Source organism: Gorilla gorilla, chromosome 8 (assembly GCF_029281585.2).
Source record: "Gorilla gorilla gorilla isolate KB3781 chromosome 8, NHGRI_mGorGor1-v2.1_pri, whole genome shotgun sequence".
NCBI classification, from domain to species: domain Eukaryota; kingdom Metazoa; phylum Chordata; class Mammalia; order Primates; family Hominidae; genus Gorilla; species Gorilla gorilla.
The window spans coordinates 41,672,626-41,692,808 of NC_073232.2; the positions used below are offsets into that span (position 1 = coordinate 41,672,626).

The window sequence follows — 20,183 nt, forward strand, 5'->3', positions numbered from 1 at the left end:
AAAGATGGAACGACAAGCTAAACCATTTGTACGTGCTTTCCTAGGAACTGAAACACTCCTTAAATTAAACATAGATTTAGGCCTCAGAACACCTGTGAATAATAATGACCTCCTTCTATGGACAATCAAGAGGAACTTCGGTTAAAAAAGTAAAGTCCTGCAATGCTAGGCTCTTGAAAATTTTAAATATGGGGAATAAGAACCTCTCTCCATGACTGCCCACCATACTCTCCCTTCTCCCTCCATCAACACCTGCCTTCCCACTCCATCCCCTTTCTAACCTCATTTCCACCTGCAAGTCAATGTTTTAAACCAGATGTTTCTGGTTTAAGATGTTTCTGGAAAGTATATATTGGGCAGTAGAACAAAATCTTACAAACTACATTTAAACAAGAGAAAGTTGTCTAGTCCTGAGACTTCATGCAAGTTACCTTCTCTGGGTCTCAATTCCTTATCTCTAAGAATACCTTCCTGGCTCTAAAAATCTATGCTACCTATGAGTGCATGATCAGATGTACTAACCAAAGATAACTTAGATCAGAAGGGAAACATCAATTTATTTTGGGATTTTCTCCTCATGGGGAGCAGGGAGATAAAATATCATAAATGCCTGAATTAACTATTTCTCTCAAGCTCTTAGAGATCTTTCATTCTATTAGCTGCTAAAAACAAAACACTAGAACACTTGCTCATAGAAAGCCCACAAATGACCTTTTTTTTTAATTTAACAAATCAACTCTTAAATCCCAATGGTCTGCAAGTAAGGGGGTAGTATTACACAATCACAAGTTCTAACCAACATTTCCTGCCTTAGTTAAGTTTGCTAATCTTCTGTATAAGGCATCTGAGTCACTCACTACTTTTACCCACCACCAGCCCAGGACCACAGTGGGGAGAGACCCACCACAGGAACTAATTCTGAATAATAGAATTTAATGATTCAAGGTGCAAAGCTGCAGGAGTGCCTATGTAGGGTTCAAAGTCTTAGCAGTGAAATTTTTTTAAAATTTTTTATCTCACTTCCTCTTAATTCTCAGCATGCATCAAGATACAAGTAATATAAATACCAAAAAAATTAAATGTAGAGCACTGAATTTACAAAGGGTAGAATTAGAATTGTGTTTAACTCAAATTCTTTTAATAAATAATGTATTTTCAGAAAAAATGCTAACCTGATTTTTAATGATCGCTATAAAATGATTGTTGATTTAAGAAAAGGAAACTTTTTACTTTTAAAATAAGTGAAGTGTTTAAAGTCAAAGTTACTTTTAAATTTGTAAATGTGCAATTTGAATATAGGTATAAAAGGTAAAATAATCAGTTATTGCATTGCCTCTTTAAAATCTTAACTTATTCGGCAAGACGCACTTTTACCAAGAATTTTTTCCACTTACTTTCTTCCCCCACTTTTCTAGAGGAATCATCACTTTCCAGAAGAATACTGCACCAATGGGGAGGCATGAAACAAGTATGGTAAGACAAAGTTAATTATTTATTGGTAGGGGCGAGAAGAGTTGAAAGACACTGTATGCATTAAACAGAATGGGAACCCAGCAGTCACAGTCAGACAAAAGGTCTGATTAATTCACTGCTTACAGTGGAGCAATGAAAGATGCGTAATGCTACAAAACTGAAAAAGAGCCAAAATCCTAGCTACCAATTTCTATTTTCAGGGTAAAATTTTTTTCTATTTTTGTAACCAATAGAAATGATTACTCTTAGAGGGTGAGGAGCGGTAGAGTGGATGGGAACCAGGTTAGGAGGAAGACTTATCAGGTATATCTTTTTGCAGCACTTTGATATTTGAACCACATAAATGTATAACAAAAGCAAAATTAGGTTAAAAATAAACCTCTTTTTTTATTCTGATGTCATTAGGTTAAAAAATAAGCATCTCTTTTTCATTCTTATGGTCAGTAGATTAAAAAATAAACATCTCTTGTTCATTCTGATGTCATCGTGTACTTGAGTTGAGCTAATTTAATTTACCTACTTTCATTTCAGATGAAGTTAGTTTTGTAGCATCCTAACAAATTGGTTTTCCTCAGCATAAAACTGGGAGCAGCTACAAGACTGTACACGGTGAGTACCAGGTCTATTTCACTTGTATCCCCAAGTGCCTAATCCTAGCCCTGAAAACTCAACTGACTACATTTTTTTAATGAGAGAAGCAGCTCTTGATGGCACTTGCACAAAATAAAGTTCAATAACATTTATTCACTAAATGATGGATAGCTTTTCCCTTCTGAAAATAGAGAAACATTAAGGTTAAAATGCCTGTTCCTCCTTATTACTTTTTCTCATCTGCTAGAAGCAAAAGAAAGAGAATAAGCAAAGAGCTTGGGTTAGGGGAACATGAGGTCATGGAGAACTACAGCTAATTCAGTTTGGACAGCAAAACATGCAGTGAGCCACAGAATGAAGTTAGGAAGACCTTTAGACACACTTCACTTCTGTTTTCCTTTGGATTTTGAAGGCTAGGATTATTATGAAGGACAGGTGCCTCATCTAAGCTCTCTAGCCTACCCTCTTTCATTATGGCTTAAAACCTCAATGATGCATCTCCAAAAGCAAAATTTCAGAGCCTGCAAAGAAGACTGGTGGGAGAGGCAGGTACAGAGATAGCATCAGCTGGAAGTCTCCTTTCCCAACAGCAGGGTCCACAGGTAACTCAGGGGTCTCCCAGCTACCTGGGGAATCCTGCTCCTCAAATGAAGTCAATGGGAAAGACCAGGCCAAAAAAGATCCCAGGAGCCTACCCAAAGAAATGAAGGCACCCACCAAATATAGGCAGCCTGATAGCCCACAGTAATGTCTTTCCTTTAGCTTTCCCCAAAGAAATCACTCAATATGAGCCACAGTCAGTCTCCCCAGCACTGCCTAGAGTCCCGTATTAAATCACATTCTGACGCACATTCAAGCACAGTGTTATACACAGAATAAGGCACGGCACACAGCACAAAAAAACCTCACAGACATGCTTTTCTCTTTTTAAGCGAAAAAGAAACTAGAGGGCAAGAGAAAGCTTACCTTCTAAACGTGAGAAAAAGAATAAAACAAAAGAACAAAAAAAGATGCATAAAGAAGTCATAACAGGGAAGTGAAAGTTGTCAACTATGCAAAAGCAAAATTAAATAAAATATCAGAGTTAAAATGATTTTACCATATAGATTTAAAATACAGTCTTAGAATCTATTCAAGAACTTCACATCAATGAGAAAATGTCTCTGTAAATAAATCCATAGTTAAAATAAGCTAACTTACTCTATATAATTAAATTAGCTTTCAGGGCAACAAGAGAGAGGGCTGGTGATTTCAGGCCCCAGCTTTTACATTACCTTATAGATCCCGGAGAACATACCGTTCTACTGAGCACCCAATGGAAGTCATACTACAAAATCCCTTCTTTAGTTGACTACCAGCCTTCTGGCTGGCCCTGGAGACATTGGGCTCACACATGGGAAAGCTAGATCTTGGGGACAGTGTGTTCCCCCCACTGCCTACATCTTGGGCTCCTGCAAGGAAAGTATAAACCCAAGTATCTCTGTTCCCCCAGACCTGAAAGCTTGGTTCACAGTCATTAAACAGGGAGCAGCAGACCAGAGCAGCAGCAACACAAAACCACTGCTAACAGGCTCTAGAAGGAATCTGCCAGCCCCTCTGGGGTCCTAAAAGAGATTCCAGACAAAGGGTGAAGGGATCCCTCAAACTAACTGACCAATGTGAAGACTAATATTTTAATTAAACCTTCCTTGGGGAAAATGGAATGATCAAGGGACACATCTAGAAATGCCAAGAGTTTCCTCTGTAGATTTCTCTGGATCAAAGATTGGTTAAAGAAAAGTTTTCCATAAAGTTCAGAATTACAGGCATATCTGTATCTTACTTAGTCAGCTGGGAAGAACCACCCATATACAAGGCAGAGCTCCCATCCACGGGAATATACTCTTCCACCAGTCCAACCAATAAGACTCCAGCCTGATGGAAAAGCTATAAATCTCAGCCTTAAACCAGTATCTACCCCACATGCCTATTTACTTGTTCTACCTTAGAACAAAGGAAATTAGTAAAGATAGCAAGTAACCTATGAAACAGAAATGAAGAAGAAATTACTTTCACAATATCTGAGTACTCTTATGCTACAAAAATTACAAGATAAAGTATGAGACAGGTGCCAATCAAAACCCCCAGCCGGGGAGAGTTGGGGATTTTGCTTATTTCTCCACTAAGAACACTTACCTTGCTGGCCCAGGCATCTTCATCCCAAGAGGTGAGTTGTAACACACGAATTATCTCATTAATTTCAGCACTCATTTTTTCTACAGTAAAATTGCGATTTTTTAAAGCTTCCTCTATGCCTTGGTTTTTTGAGTTTTTAGTTGTTACAAAAATCTTCATAGCTGTAAAAATAAAAGATCAGAAACTAAGCTTGGAATTTAATCTTGTTGTATAACAATATTCACAAAAGATGTTCTACACTTTGGATGTTTTGGGCTTTTAAGATCCTAAAATGAGTATACAAAACAAACACTACAAGTTTGACAATAAAGTTCCAACATTAACAACCTTTATTGTAAAAATAAAAAAGAGAAAGAAAACTCAAGGTACAAAGATACCATCACAACATGATTAAGTAACTAATTTAACCTGCATATGCTGATGACCTGCAATCACAAAATATCTAATATCCTTCTAAATCAGTTATCATCCTGGCCCTCACCCTGGCTCCATCTACTACAAACCTAATGGGACAATATGAAAACTGTCAGTAATACTCTGAATGGCATATCCTGCTGCCCCTGATCCCAGCAGAAGATCCCAAGATGTCAAGTTTATCATCCAAGATTTCTCTCAACATGTAGCTTGGATTTGCCAACCCCCAAACATAAAGAAGAAAAAAATAATGTCTGGGCGTGGTGGCTCACGCCTGTAATCCCAACACTTTCGGCGTAATCTCGGCTCACTGCAACCTCCACCTCCCGGGTTTGAGCAATTCTCCTGCCTCAACCTCCTGAGTAGCTGGGATTATAGGCGTCTGCCACCAATCCTGGCTAATTTTTGTTTTGTTTTGTTTTGTTTTGTTTTTAGTAGAGACGGGGTTTTGCCATGTTGGCCAGGCTGGTCTCGAACTCCTGACCTCAGGTGATCCACCCACCTCAGCCTCCCAAAGTGCTGGGATTACAGGAGTGAGCCACTGTGCCCAGCCTCCTGAACTCTTATACTCATATGTCCTTTTTTAGCTACTACTTGAAACACCAAAGCAGGTAGCTGGAAGTCACAATGACATGAGTCACCAGATTTTTATAATAAAGTTGCCTTCTGAGAAATAACTAATTAACCCACAACTTGACTAAGATAATTCATATAAACCATGAGATGTCTGGCATATACTAGACACTCAATAAGTGCTACTCCCTTTTGCTAGTCAAGAGAGCAGCTACCATGTTTGCATTTCAGAGCACTGCTCAGTGGGAAGGTAGTCCCAGCTGGTGACTAAAGAACTGATCTACTCATGATGTAAACAACAGTTAAATATCTTTTAGGAAAAATTGGATTAATACACACTAAAAAGGGCTCTGAGTTCATGTCTTTATCATATGATGCTCTATAATATCCATTCCAGCTCCTAATTATTTTTCTATAACACAAAGGTGTGAAAATTTAATATCCTAGGCTAGAGTTTATAGAGGAGAGTCCACCTCCCAGCAAAGGGGCTTGTTAGAGCTTTAGGAGAACAGAATTAGGCCATAGGAAGGCAATTTCAAACAAAGAACAGGAGAAGGACAGCATTAGAGAAGAAGACTGGTTCTCAGCCAATCAGCTACAGCCATCATGTGATAACCAATCAATCAGGTCTCATTTTTACCTAGGCTGAAGGACATGCAGTGAAGCCACAAAAGAAAATGAACCTCAGGCCAGGAGCCATGGCTCACGCATGTAATCCCAGCACTTTGGGAGGCTGAGGCAGGCAGATCACGAGGTCAAGAGATCAAGACATCCTGGCCCACATGGTGAAACCCCGTCTCTACTGAAAATACAAAAATTAGCTGGGCATGGCAGTGCGCACCTGTAGTGCCAGCTACTCAGGAGGCTGAGGCAGGAGAATCGCTTGAACCCAGGAGGCAGAGGTTGCAGTGAGCTGAGATCGCACCACTGCACTCCAGCCTGGCAACAGAGTGAGACTTCATCTCAAAAAAAAAAAAAAGAAAACAAAACAAAAGAAAACAAAATGAACCTCAAAGTTTAGAACATGCTAACATTTTTCCCCCCTATAAAATAAAGTACAGGCAGGAAGTACCTGAAATGAGAACTGGCAGCAACTCTTTCACGGTGTTCATCGAGTTCACCAACATCACTCGGTGCTCCTGGTGAGTGAGCTCCTGCTGTCTCTCGTCAATCATCTTGGCCATCTTAGTCATTCCTGGGGCACAAAGAAGAAATTGTGCAGGGTGAGTAGTGAAACAATCCCGGGTCTGGCTTTCTCAGTCTAAATCCATTATGAAATACTATGAAAGTTCAAACCGATTGCTCACTTATTTAAACAACAGACACCATCACTGAACTCTAATTTACGCAACATTACTCTTTTCAACGAAAGTAATGTATTAAATGTAAACACTAAATGTGATAAACATTTTCATATTTTGATATAAATACATTCACAAATACTAAACATCTAAATGAATAAATATATATTTATTAAAAAGAAATTCACAGGTAAGGGAAAAACATTTTGCCAGGCTTCTATGCATACAGGTTTCATGCCATGTCTCTGAACTCTGTGCTAAAAATCTCACATGAGCCTAGTACTGAATCTAGTGGCTGAAAAAAGTTCTAAGAATAACAGTGATATGTTTTGTTTTCATCTTTCTATTTTTCTGTACTTTCCAATTTGTCCAAAATAAGCATGTACTAGTTTTATAATTAGAAACAAATAGAAATATTATAAAAATAATTATAGGGATGACAGTGTTTGAAAGCATCTGGTGTTTTGGAATCACTCTGCTAGCACTTTTTGTTTATGTTGCTTGTTATTCAAAGGCACTATGTGAGCCTCTGAAGCTTTGATTTTCAAATTACTCCTAGGATTTCTCAAGTTGTCTCACAGACCATCAAGACCAAAGAGAAGCAGAGGTGGGGCTGCTCCTGCTTCACCTAAAGTAGCTCCATTTTGTCTTTTTTTGTTTGGGGATTCTGCATAAGATTTCATTTGGGGAAATATAATTTTCGCCAGTATTATGAGAAATTTTAAGAGGACTACTCTAAAGCCACCAGAGAAACCTATTTCCAGGTGATCTTCAGTGATGGCTCAAATTCTTAACTGCCATTAAGTTTTACAGAACCCCTACACTGGAACCTCATAAAAATGCTGTTAATTAAAAATCAACATTTCACATAAAACAAATGAATTTTATAAAGTGGTAAAAATCAAGTTAAGCAGGTTAAACATCTAACATATCTTGTCATTGGTCTCATTCATACTTTAAAGACCCTCAAGTTCATGTTATATGTCTGTAACATCAAAAGCTGGTATCCGTTTATATATTTTGAATATTTAATGCTCAGATGCCTGAATAATCATTTCAAAATAAGATTTAACCACAATAGCTCTTCTCTCCTAGGTCTGATTATATTATGCAGCCTTGGGTTAGGGCATGAATCCATAATAGTAGGCAGGCTAATTAGCAAGCTAAGAGGTCATAAAGAACTACAGGCCAGCTGGCAGACAGTGAAGGAATGCTGTGTAATGTGGAATGGAGAGGTCAGGATGCAGGATGGCCTTCAGCATTACAATAACAGAAAAGTATTTCCTACATTCTCCAGTAGCAGTATTTGCAATGTTTGGTTTAATTCATTTGACAAGGCAATATGTAGAAAGCAGATTCAGATACCAGAGATAATGACATCACCTCAAAGCACAGCATCAGCTCCATCAACAGAGCAGACACCTGAAAGCCCAATTCATCTTCACCTATCTTCTGCAAAAAGTAGGAAGAGGGTACCCTTTCCTTTGGCTCCAACATGGACAATCCTTAAAAAATGTTATAGAAATTGGATAAAACTAACCTGGCCCAAGATTCTTTGTGTAAGTGACCAAATCTTCCATAGTCTCCACCACCTCTGCCACTGTAAGATATTCCAAAATTCCTTTGCAAACTCTAATAATTTTACGGACCTGAAAAAACATTTCAGAGTATTCAATCACATGGGTGGACAACTAGCAAACACGGTAACACAGATGTGCAGCATTCAACATATTTTCATTCTAAACAATCATCAATCTTCCATTATTATCTTCAAGAGTAGGCTTTTTGTCTCAGATTGCCTACCTCAGCCTCATCGAAGGTAAGGAGCAGGTCTGATGTTCCAGAGAGGATGCCCCTTGACCCATCAATTAGATAATCTCGAGCAGGCACTGAGTAAGGGTCTGACTGAAGCATCTGAGCTGCCTGGACAAGCTTGGTGCAAGCATTCTCAACCCTATAGGGAAGAACACAGGTTAACACACCGGCAGAACCACACAGAAGAATACCATATGCAAATACAAAGAGAGAATATGCATGTAAATTCACAGTTTTTTTCCCTACATGAAAAATAGCCAAGACCAATTGATAATAGAACCTACGTTTTTAGATTTTACAATTTAGGCAGGACACAGTGGCTCATGCCTGTAATCTCAGCATTTTGAGAGACCCTGTTTCAAAAAGAAAATTACAAAATTACAGGTAAAAGCAGCACATTCATTCAGTGCACTGCCCTTATTCTTTATTTCCTGACAACGGAAAATGATGAGAAAACATCTGGGCTCTTTGACTTTAGGTTGCTCTATCTCTGCAATGCCTTTGTTTCCTTATTCCTCCCCAGTGTGTATAAGGGGGGGATCAGATCCCCACCCTATACATACTGCTATTAAAAGACACTGCACAAAGAACTGAAATCCTTCAGTTCTTTGCTGAAATGTTAGATCATTTTCAGATCTAACATCTGGAAATAAAATGCCAAAGCATGGTGTTAAGTGAAATTTAATAACTAAACAAAGCAAAGGAATAGGAAGAAACACAAAGAAAAAGTATGAGGCAATGCATAAATTTCTCACTCATTCATCTAGCTAAATAAATTTGTTTGATAAATCCATTGGACCATTTGAAAATATATTGTTAAAAGAAAATAAAAACAAAAATTTAAAAATTAAAATAAAATATATTGTTAATTAAAGGTCACTATTATTAGTAACTAAGCCAGTTATTAATAGTTTAATATTAATATAAGTAACCAGGTCAGCCAAAGGTTGAGTGGTGGAAGGGGAGCTGGGGAGGGATTCATTTAAAAGAGGAACCCAAAATGCATACACCAAGTATTCTGTTTGCCTTCCTTGTACTAATAAAATGTATTCATTCATTCATTCAATTATTCATCCCCACAGAGTTGAAAATAACCTAATAGATCATCTCCTCTAGTCTCATATTCAATATAGCCATTATGTTGTGACTGACTAACTTACAAAGATAAGGAACAAACTGCTTAAAGTTAAAATGCTTAGCCAGAATTATACAGTCTCATTTGAAAACATAGAAAATGTCACCTGCAAATAAAAGCCTATCTCACCAGGTTCTTTTGAGGATAAATGAAGTAATACAGAAACTCCACAAGTTTAAAGCAGTAATACATTGTTAACAAGTAGAATTAAACCAACTTATGAATTTCAACTACATAAAAAGCACTGGGCTGTGGACACTGTAGGTATGTATATAAAGATGTAAAAAGCACTATTCCAACTCTCGAGGAGCATACTTTACTAAGGCAAGACACAAACATTGGCAGAATAAGCCAATACATGGCCGGGCGCAGTTGGCTCATGCCTGTAATCCCAGCACTTTGAGAGGCCAAGGTGGGCAGATCACTTGAGGTTGGGAGTTCGAGACCAGCCTGGCCAACATGGTGAAACCCCGTCTCTACTAAAAATACAAAAATTAGCCAGGCATAGTGGTGGACATCTGTAATCCCAGCTACTCAGAGGCAGGAGAATCAGAGGTGGAGGTTGCAGTGAGCCGAGATCATGCCACTGCACTCCAGCCTGGGTGACAGAGTTAGACTCTGTCTCCAAAACAAACGAACAAACAAACAAACAAAAAAAACATAAGGCAGTATATAATAAATATCAGTGAAGGGCAAGACCTGTTTGATGTGGCTTTTGATCAGGCTTAAAGGACTGGATATTTTGTTCTTTTTAATTTTAAAATTAAAATTTTAATTTTATTTTAAATATATAATATATATTCATACATATTACACAAGCATATACACATATTTAAAACCAAAAGGGCATACAATGAGAAATCTCTTTCCCTTCACTATCTTCCATGCACTCGTTCCATCCCACTTGCAACCAATACTGAGTTTCCTCCAATGTTGTATTTCCTCTGTATGTAAATGTCTTCATAAAACATTTCAGGCCTCAAAGAAGCAAAAATGTACATTTCCCCCCTTTTTTACACAAATAGGATCATACTATGGTCACTCGCTGCATTCTGCTTTTTACACTTATGTGTTGTTCTATTAAAAGTACATAAAGAGGGCCGTGCATGGTGGCTCACACGTGTAATCCCAGCACTTTGGGAGGCCAAGGCAGGTGGATTACTTTAGGTCAGGATTTCGAGATCAGCCTGGCCAACATGGTGAAACCCTATCTCTACCAAAAGTACAAAAATTAGCCAGGCATGGTGGCAGGGGCCTGTAATCCCAGCTACTGGGGAGGCTGAGGCAGCAGAATCGCTTGAACCCAGGAAGCAGAGGGCAACAGAGCAAGACTCCAAAAAAAGAACAAAGAAAAGAAGAAGAAGAAAAAAAGAAAGAAAAGTACATAAAGAGCCTCCTCCTACTTTTATAAAGCTACAAAATAGCCCAGGCTAATAGTTATTAGCCTGCTGTGATGAATCACCTTGAATACATGTAATTTTACCCTGTATGTCTGTAGGATACATTCTAGATATAAAATTGCTGAGTCAAAGGTATGCATATGTATAATTTTTAACAAATGTTGCCATATTGCAATCTGCAGAAGTTATACTAAACAGTTCTTACCTTCTCACCAATTCAAATTTTGGATCTTCACCAATAATAAACAAAAATTGGATCCAAACATAGTTTCTTTTCAATTGAGGTGAAATTCATGTAACATACAAATAACCATTTCAAAGTGTACAATTCAGTAGCATTTAGTGTATTCACAGTGTTGTGCAACCACTGCCTCTCTCTAGTGCCAAAACTCTTCATTATCTCAGTAAAACACGCAATACTCATTAAGTAATAACTCCCTATTTTCTCCTTCTCCCGTCCCCTGATAACCGCTAATCTGCTTTCTGTCTCACTGGATTTGCCTACTGTGGAAACATCATACAAAATAATTCATACACTACGTCTGGCTCCTTTCATTTAGCATGTTTTTGAGGTTCATCCAAGTTGTAGCCTGTATCAATACTTCATTCTTTTTTTATGGCTGAATAATAATATTCCATTGTATGGATATGCCACAGTTTGTTTACCCATTAATCTACTTATGAACATTTGAGCTGTCTACACCTTTTAGCAATTATGAATAATGCTGCTATAATGTTTTCATTTCTCTTAGTTATATACCTAGGGGAGGAATTGCTAGTTTATATAGTAATTCCATGTTTGATTTTTTGAGAAACCACCAAACTATTTTCCAGCACTGTGCCATTTCACATAAGGGCTCCTAATTCTCCATATCCTCACCAATGCTTGTTATCTTATTTTTTTTAAAATAAAAGCCACCCTAGCAGGTGTGAAGTGGTATCTCATTATGGCTTTGATTTGCAGTTCCTTAATGATCAATGATGGTGAACATCTTTTCATGTGCTTGTTGTCCATTTCTACATCTTTTATGGAGAAATGTCTATTCAATTAGGCCCATTTTTCAATTAGGTTGTCTTTTGGGGCTGAGTTGTAAGAGTTTCTTAGATAAGCTAGTTATTAAACTCTCATCAGAAATACAATTTGCAAATGTTTTTTCCCAGTCTGTAGGTTGTCTTTATTCAATATAGTGTTAATTTCCATTGAGGTTGAGGATTTTCATAGTTTTTAAGTTACAAAATAAAATAACACATGTAAAAGATTGTATAAATTTTAATTCAAACAAACACCATCTACCTAAAAGTCAATAATCATTTTATGCCAGGTGCAGTGGCTCATGCCTGTAATCCCAGCACTTTGGGAGGCCAAGGTGGGCGGACTGAGGTCAGGAGTTCGAAACCAGCCTGGCCAACATGGTGAAACCCCGTCTCTACTAAAAATACAAAAATTAGCTGGGCATGGTGGCGGGCACCTGTAATCCCAGCTACACAGGAGGCTGAGGGAGGAGAATCAGTAGAACCCAGGAGGCAGAGGTTACGGTGAGCCAAGATCATGCCACTGCACTCCAGCCTAGGCAATAGAGTGAGATTTAGTCTCAAAAAAAAAAAAAAAATCATTTTATAAAATAGTACCAGGTACTTTAGAACCCCACCTTAACCAAATCCTCCTTCCTATTCTCCAGAGATAATTATTACTCTGAATGTTGTTAATTATTTTCTTGATTTTCTTTATATGCTTACCACCTATATATGTATACATACCTAAGCAATTTTTTGTTGAGTTCTGCCTATATTGGAACTTAAGCGGAATCATACTGTTATGCATGCTTCTGTGACTGTTCTTTTTGTTCAACATTATAATGTTCAGTCCATCATGTTAACAACTGTAGCTACTATGTTGTATTCCCCTGTGAGAATATACCAAAATTGGACTATGTTGTATTCCCCTGTGAGAATATACCAAAATTGGACTATGTTGTATTCCCCTGTGAGAATATACCAAAATTGGCCAGGCGTGGTGGCTCACGCCTGTAATCTCAGCACTTTGGGAGGCTGAGGCGGGTGGATCACCTGAGGTCGGGAGTTCAAGACCTGCCTGACCAACATGGAGAAACCCCGTCTGTATTAAAAATACAAAATTAGCTGGGCGTGGTGGCACATGCCTGTAATCCCAGCTACTCGGGAGGCTGAGGCAGGAGAATTACTTAAACCTGGGAGGCGGAGGTTGCGGTGAGCTGAGATCGTGCCATTGCACTCCAGCCTGGGCAATAAAAGTGAAACTCCATCTCAAAAAAAAAAAAAAAAATATATATATATATATATATATATATACCAAAATTGATTTACCCATTCTACCTCTGCTGGATGTTAGAGGTGTTCTAGGTTCTTGTTTCTGTTATTAGTGTTAATATGAATAATAGTGCTGTGAAAATTTTTATTCTGGCTCCTGGTACACATGAACAGAGTTTAGATTATATATCTAGTAATGGAAATACTAAATTACAGAAAATAAATATATTCAACTTTACCAGGGAATGACAAATTGCTTTCCAAAATGATTTTATCAATTGAATACTTCTACCAGCAGTATACAAACTTGATCTTCATCGTCTGAACTTTTAATATGCCAATCTGGTCAGTGTGAAATGATAAACTATTGTGAATTTAACTTGCTTTTTTTTTCTTTCTTTTTTTTTGAGACAGGGTCTCGGTCTGTTGCCCAGGCGGCAGGTGCAGTGGTATAATCATGGCTCACTGCAGCCTCGACCTCCCGGTCACCTCCCACCTCAGCCTCTCAAGTAGCTGGGACTACAGGCACAGACCATCATACCCAGCTAATTATGTTTATTTTTTGTAGCGATGGAGTGTTGCCATGTTGCACAGGCTGGTCGTGAACTTCTGGGCTCAAGCAATTCATCCATATCAGACTCCTAAAGTGCTGGGGGCCAGGCACAGTGGCTCACACCTGTAAACCCAGCACTCTGGGAGGCCGAGGTAGGTGGATCACTTGAGGTCAGGAGTTGGAGACCAGCCTGGCCATCATGGTGAAACACTGTCTCTACTAAAAATACAAAAATTAGCCAGGCATGGTGGCAAGCGCCTGTAATCCCAGCTACTTGGGAGGCTGAGGCAGGAGAATTGCTTGAACCTGGGAGGCAGAGGTTGCATTGAGTCAAGATCACGCCACTGCACTTCAGCCTAAGCGACAGAGTGAGACTCAGTCTGAAAAAAAAAAAAAAAAAAAAAAGTGCTGGGATTATACATTTGAGCCACTGTGCCCAGCCCTGCATTTTTCTTTTATTAATAAAACTGAGGATTGTTTGTTTGTTTGTTTCACTGTTTACTGGCCCCATGGGTTTTGATAGGTAGTGTTTTTGTCATTCATTTTTAATTGTCACTGTGATTTATTTAACAATGAATTGTTTGGGAATTTTAAAATATACTTCTACATATAAAGGACTCTTCTACTTATCTTCTGATCATTGATTTATCATTCAAATGAGTTGTGTAGAAAATGTGGTCTTAAGGCACTGAAATATATTTAGGCTAGCTTCATGGCTTAACATATGATTTATTTTTATAAATTTTCTATGTGTTATTGAAAAGAATGAGTGATCCAAATTTTAGGAAAAATATTTTTCCTAAAAGTGTCTTTTGACACTTAAAAGTGTCTTTGTGGACAGGCACAGTGGCTCATGCCTGTAATCCCAGTACTTTGGAAGCCCAAGGCAGGAGGATCACTTGAGCTCAGGAGTTCCAGACGAGCCTGGGTAACAGAGCAAGATCTCATCTCTACTAAAAATTTTAAAAAGATAGGCAGGCACGGTGGCTCACACCTGTAGTCCTAGCTACTCAGGAGGCTGAGGCAGGAGGAGTGCTTGAGTCCAGGATATCAAGGCTGTAGTGAGCTATGATCATGCCACTGCACTCCAGTGTGGGTGACAGAGCTGGACCCTGTCTCAAAAAAAAAAAAAGTGTCTTTTGTATGCTAATAAGATGACTAGTGGCTGGGGGACCCTAGATAGCTTCAAAACGGGAGCTGGTTCCAGAAACATCAAGGCATGGTCAGAGAGTTTCTGAGTTGGTGAACACATCTGGGTGCTGGGAGGTGGTGCACCCAGGCAGCATGAAATCTTCCTCATCATATCTTGCCCTATGCATCTCTTCCATTTGGCTGTTCGTGGGTTGTATCCTTTATAATAAACTGGTAACTATTTGAGTAAAGTATTTCCGTGAGTTATGTGAGCCATTCTAGCGAATTAACAAACCCGAAAGCGGGGAGTTGTAGGAACTCCCAACTTTGTAGTAAAGTCAGACAGAAGTGTGGGTATACCAGGCACCCAATACTTGTGACTGGTATCTGAAGTGAGGATAGTTTTATGGGACTAAGCACTTAAACCTGTGGAGTCTGACACTAACTCTGGATAGTTAGTGTCAGAATTGAATTGCGCTGCTGAATACCAAGTTGGTGTCTGAAAAGTTGGAAGACTGGTTGTTGGTGTGGGAAAAAAAAGCCATACACCTGGTATCAGAAGCGTTGAGTAAAAACATCCCATTATTATATACATCAACACTTATCTACATTTACCAACAAACTGTCCAGTATCTTGGCTCATCATTCCCTCTTGTATTTCAGGCTTACATCTGGGATCAGCTGACTTGTCTGAAGTACATTCTTTAGGATTTCCCCTAGTAAAAGTCTGCTGGTGACAAAATGTATCAGTTTTTGTTTGATAATGTCTGTTTTGTCCTCATTCTTCAAAGACTATTATAGCAGTACAGAATTCTAAGTTGACAGTTATTTTATTAGCAAACTGAGGGCATTATTTCACTGACATGGCAGTGGAAGCAGGAGAGAAGGAGGTATGATAATGAAAGCAGAGACTGGAGTAATGTGGGGCTACAAGCCGAGGAAAGCAGGCAGCCTCTAGAAGCTGGAAAAGGCGAAGAAACAGAGTCTTTTCTAGAGTTTCCAGAAAGAATGTAGCCCTGCTGACTCACTTTGGACTTCTGGCTTCCAGAACTGTAAGATAATAAATTTGTGTTGTTTTAAACCACAAAGTTTCTGGTGACTTGTCACAGCAATAAGAGGAAACTCTCATCCAATCAAAAATTATCAGGTATACAAGAAGGCATGAAAATACCGCCAATAATGAAGAGAAAAGTCAATCATTCAAAACCAACCTAGGGCCTGGTGTCATGGCTCATGCCTGTAATCCCAACACTTTAGGAGGCTGAGGATGAGAGGAGGACTGCTTGAGGCCAGGAGTTCAAGACCAGCCTGGGCAACACAGGGAGACCCTGTCTTCTTTTTTTTAGACAAAGTCTGGCTGTGTCGCCCAGGCTGGAGTGCAGTGGTGCGATCTCGGCTCAAAGCAACCTCCACCTCTTGGGTTCAAAGGATTCTTGTGCCTCAGCCTCCCACGTAGCCGGGATTACAAGTGTGTGCTACCACACCACAGCTGGCTAATTTTTATATTTTTAGTAGCGACGGGGTTTTATCATGATGGTCAGGCTGGTCTCGAACTCCTGGCCTCAAGGGATCCACCCGCCTCAGCCTCCCAAAGTGTTGGGATTATAGGTGTGAGCCACTGCACCCGGGCAAGGAAGACCTTGTCTCTACAAAAAATTTAAAAATTAGCCAGGAACAGTGGTAAGTACCTGTGGTCCCAGCTACTCAGGAGGCTAAGGTGGGAGAATCACTTGAGCCCAAGAGGCCAAGGCTGCAGTGAGCCATTATCGCACTACCACATCCCATACTGGGTGACAGAATAAGACCCTATTTCAAAACAAAACCAACCTAGAAATGACAAAGATGACAGAATCAGTACATAAGAACATTAAAATGGTCATAACTGTACTCCACATGTTCAAAAAACAAAAGTAAAGATTGAGCTGGGCACAGTGCCTAATACCGTGGTCTGGGAGGCTGAGGCAGAAGGATTGCTTGAGGCCAGGAGTTCAAGGCCAGCCTGGGCAATATAGCAAGACTCCATCTCTACCAAAAAAAAAAAAAAATCAGGCCAGGCATGGTGGCTCACACCTGTAATCCTAGCACTTTGGGAGGCTGAGGCAGAAGGATCTCTTGAGCTCAGGAGTTCAAGACCAGCCTGGGCAGCATGGCAAAACCCCATTTTTACAAAAAATAAAAAATTAGCCATGTGTGGTGGTGCACTCCTATAGTCCCAGCTACTCAGGAGGCTGAGGTGGCTGGATCACCTAAACCCAGGGAAGTTGAGGATGCAGTGAGCCGTGATTGTGCCACTGCACTCCAGCCTGGGCAACAGAGTAAGACCCCATCTCAAAAAATAAAAATAAAAAATGTAATGGCATGGTGTTGTGCGCCTGTAGCCCCAGCTACTCTTGAGGCTGAGGTGGGAGGATCACTTGGGCCCAGGAGGTTGAGGCTGCAGTGGGCCGTGATTGCACTCCATCCTGAGTGACCCAGCAAGATCCTGTCTCAAAAAAAAAAAAAAAAAAAAAGTAGATTGGTTACCCTAGTTAGATAAATGGAAGATAGAGAAAAAGACCCAAATAGAACAACTAGATACGAAAGATATGTCTGAGATATAAAAATACACTGTGAATTACTAGCAGATTAGATATTGCAGGGGAAAAAATAGTGAAATTGAAGTCATAGCAATAAAGACTATCCAAAATAAAACAGGGTGAAAAAAGATTTTAAAAAACAAATGGCATCAGTGAGCTGTGGGACAACTCCAAGCAGCCTAATATATGTGTAATTAAAGTTTCCAAAGGAGAGAAGGTAGTGGTAGGGTAATATTTAAAGAAATTATTTCCAGGGAACTTGAACATTTATGAAATTATAGCCAACAAACAAAAGCATCACCAACTACAAGTCTTGTGATATATCTATTTATGAAATCCAGTTACTGTATAAGTTTTTCAAATTTGGAAAAAAAATGACAAGAATGACCATTATGGAGAAAGGAAACTGAAAAAGAAAAGATGAAATGGAAAAGGTTTACAGGAATAAAATTGATTATCACTAATGGTTCCCTTGTGTGGTAAAATGATAGGTCCAAAACAGAGACTGAACCATTTTTTTACACAATAAGACATCTGATCTGCACATTAAAATTTAATGGCATTCATAAAAGCCAAACAAATCCCACTAAGACTAACCAGCAGTCAGAAACAGGAAGAAGTCTGTCTTGTGTATGGAAAATTGGATTTTATTTAAACATTCAAGCTCCCTAGCTTCTTAAAGTGATCTTGCATATTTTAATAGAAATCTGAATTTTTAAAAAGTATTTAAAGAATGAAAGTAGGGATAAGGTCAGCCTCCTAAATAATTGTATATCTTAACTATATATTAATAATATTTAATTAGATACTTTAAATCAATCAACTAGTACTTCTCTCTCCCTTTGAATCTTCAACCTAAATTGCTAGAAAAAAAATCTTATGCTATATATCAAATGGACCAATGACAGCCTTATGGGATCTCGAAATATGCTCACTCATGACCCTCTAATACATTCTTCCCAGAATTACCACCTACTCTAATTTGAGACAATTTAGGAGAAGACCTTGAGTATGAGTAATTATTTTGTAAGAAAAAAAGAGCACAAATTCCTCAGTTCCATGTGATTTCAATTATTACTAACCAAGAAGATTAAATGTATGCCAAAGAAGAGGAAAATACATTTAGAGATTATAAAAAGACTACCACAAGTCTTTTTTCTTCTTTTTCTTTTTCTTTTTTTTTTTTTTGAGACAGAGTCTCGTTCTGTTGCCCAGGCTGGAGTGCAGTGGCGCGATCTCAGCTCACAGCAACCTCCGTTTCCTGGGCTCAAGCAATCCTCCTGCCTCAATCTCCCAAGTAGCTGGAACTACAGGAATGCGCCACTATGCCCAGCTAATTTTTTTTTGTATTTTGCGTAGAGATGAGGTTTCATCATATTGCCCAGGCTGGTCTCCAACTCCTGACCTCAAGTGATCCACCCCCTTCGGTCTTCCAAAATGCTGGGATTACAGGTGTGAGCCACCACACTCTGCCTGCAAGTCCTTTTTAAGGGTTCTTTTAGACTATATCCAGAAAAAGTGAGTTACTAAATTTTTTTTCTAGACAGTGTCTCGCTCTGTTACCCAGGGTGGAGTGCAGTGGTACCATCACAGCTCACTGTAGCCTCAACCTCCCAGACTCAAGTGATCCTCCCACCTCAGCCTATCAAGTAACTGAGACCACAGGCACATGCCACCATGCCCAGATAATTTTTTATTTTTTATATTTTTTGTAGAGACAAGGTCTCACTATGTTGCCCAGACTGGTCTTGAACTCCTGGGCTCAAGTGATCCTCCCACCTCAGCCTCTTAAGTAGCTGAGACTATAGGTGCACATCACCATGCCCAGCTAATTTTTTATGTTTTGTACAGACAAGGTCTCCCTATGTTGTCCAGACTGGTCTTGAACTCCTGGGCTCAAGTGATCCTCCTGCCTTGCCTCACAAAGTGCCAGAATTACAGGCGTGAGCCACTGTGCCCAGCAGAGTCACTAATCTTAAATTCCTTTAAATTCTTTCATATATTTATTCATCTAATATATTGAGGAACTATTACATGCTATGATTCCTAGAAATGGGAATATTTTTTAAAAGTCCTTACCTAAGAGGAACCTTGGTAGGAGGAGACAAGTACAAATCAGTCTTTAGAAGTATGTCCAGCGGGCTGGACGCGGTGGCTCACACCTGTAATCCCAACACTTTGGGAGGCCAAGGCAGGCAGATCACAAGGTCAGGAGTTCGAGACCAATCTGACCAACATGGTGAAACCCCATCTCTACTTAAAAAATACAAAAATTAGCCAAGCGTGGTGGCACGTGCCTGTAATCCCAGCTACTCAGGAAGCTGAGACAGGAAAATTGCTTGAACCCAGGAGGTGGAGGTTACAATGAGCCAAGATGGCACCACTGCACTACAGCCTGGGTGACAGGGCGAGACTCCGTCTCAAAAAAAAAAAAAAAAGTATGGGTGCAAAAGCAGGAGGAGATTTTTTCTTTTCTTTTTTTTTTTTTTCTTTCGAAGTGGAGTCTTGCTCTGTCACCCAGGCTGGAGTGCAGTGGTGCGATCTCAGCCCACTGCAAACTCTGCCTCTCCCACACTCAAGTGATTCTCAAGCCTTAGCCTCCCAGTAGTTGGGATTATAGGCATGTGCCACCATGCCGAACTAGTTTTTGTATTTTTAATAGAGATGGGGTTTCACCATGTTGGCCAGACTGGTCTCGAACTCCCAACCTCAGGTGATCCCTAAGTGCTGGGATTACAGGTGTGAGCCACCGTGCCTGGC

The 20,183-nt window shown here is 39.4% G+C and overlaps 1 protein-coding gene across 2 annotated transcripts in view; it reads right to left on the minus strand.

Annotated features, from left to right (window-relative positions):
• The window catches only part of VCL (vinculin), a 122,205-nt gene that overhangs the window by 40,778 nt on the left and 61,244 nt on the right, over window positions 1-20,183 (minus strand). For both annotated transcript variants that reach the window (XM_004049612.5, XM_004049613.5), the window contains exons 3-6: window positions 8,331-8,481; window positions 8,068-8,176; window positions 6,299-6,421; window positions 4,240-4,400 (exon numbers count right to left, since the gene is read on the minus strand). In XM_004049612.5, coding sequence (XP_004049660.1) covers window positions 4,240-4,400; window positions 6,299-6,421; window positions 8,068-8,176; window positions 8,331-8,481 — 544 coding nt within the window. The remainder of the gene's footprint in view (window positions 1-4,239; window positions 4,401-6,298; window positions 6,422-8,067; window positions 8,177-8,330; window positions 8,482-20,183) is intronic.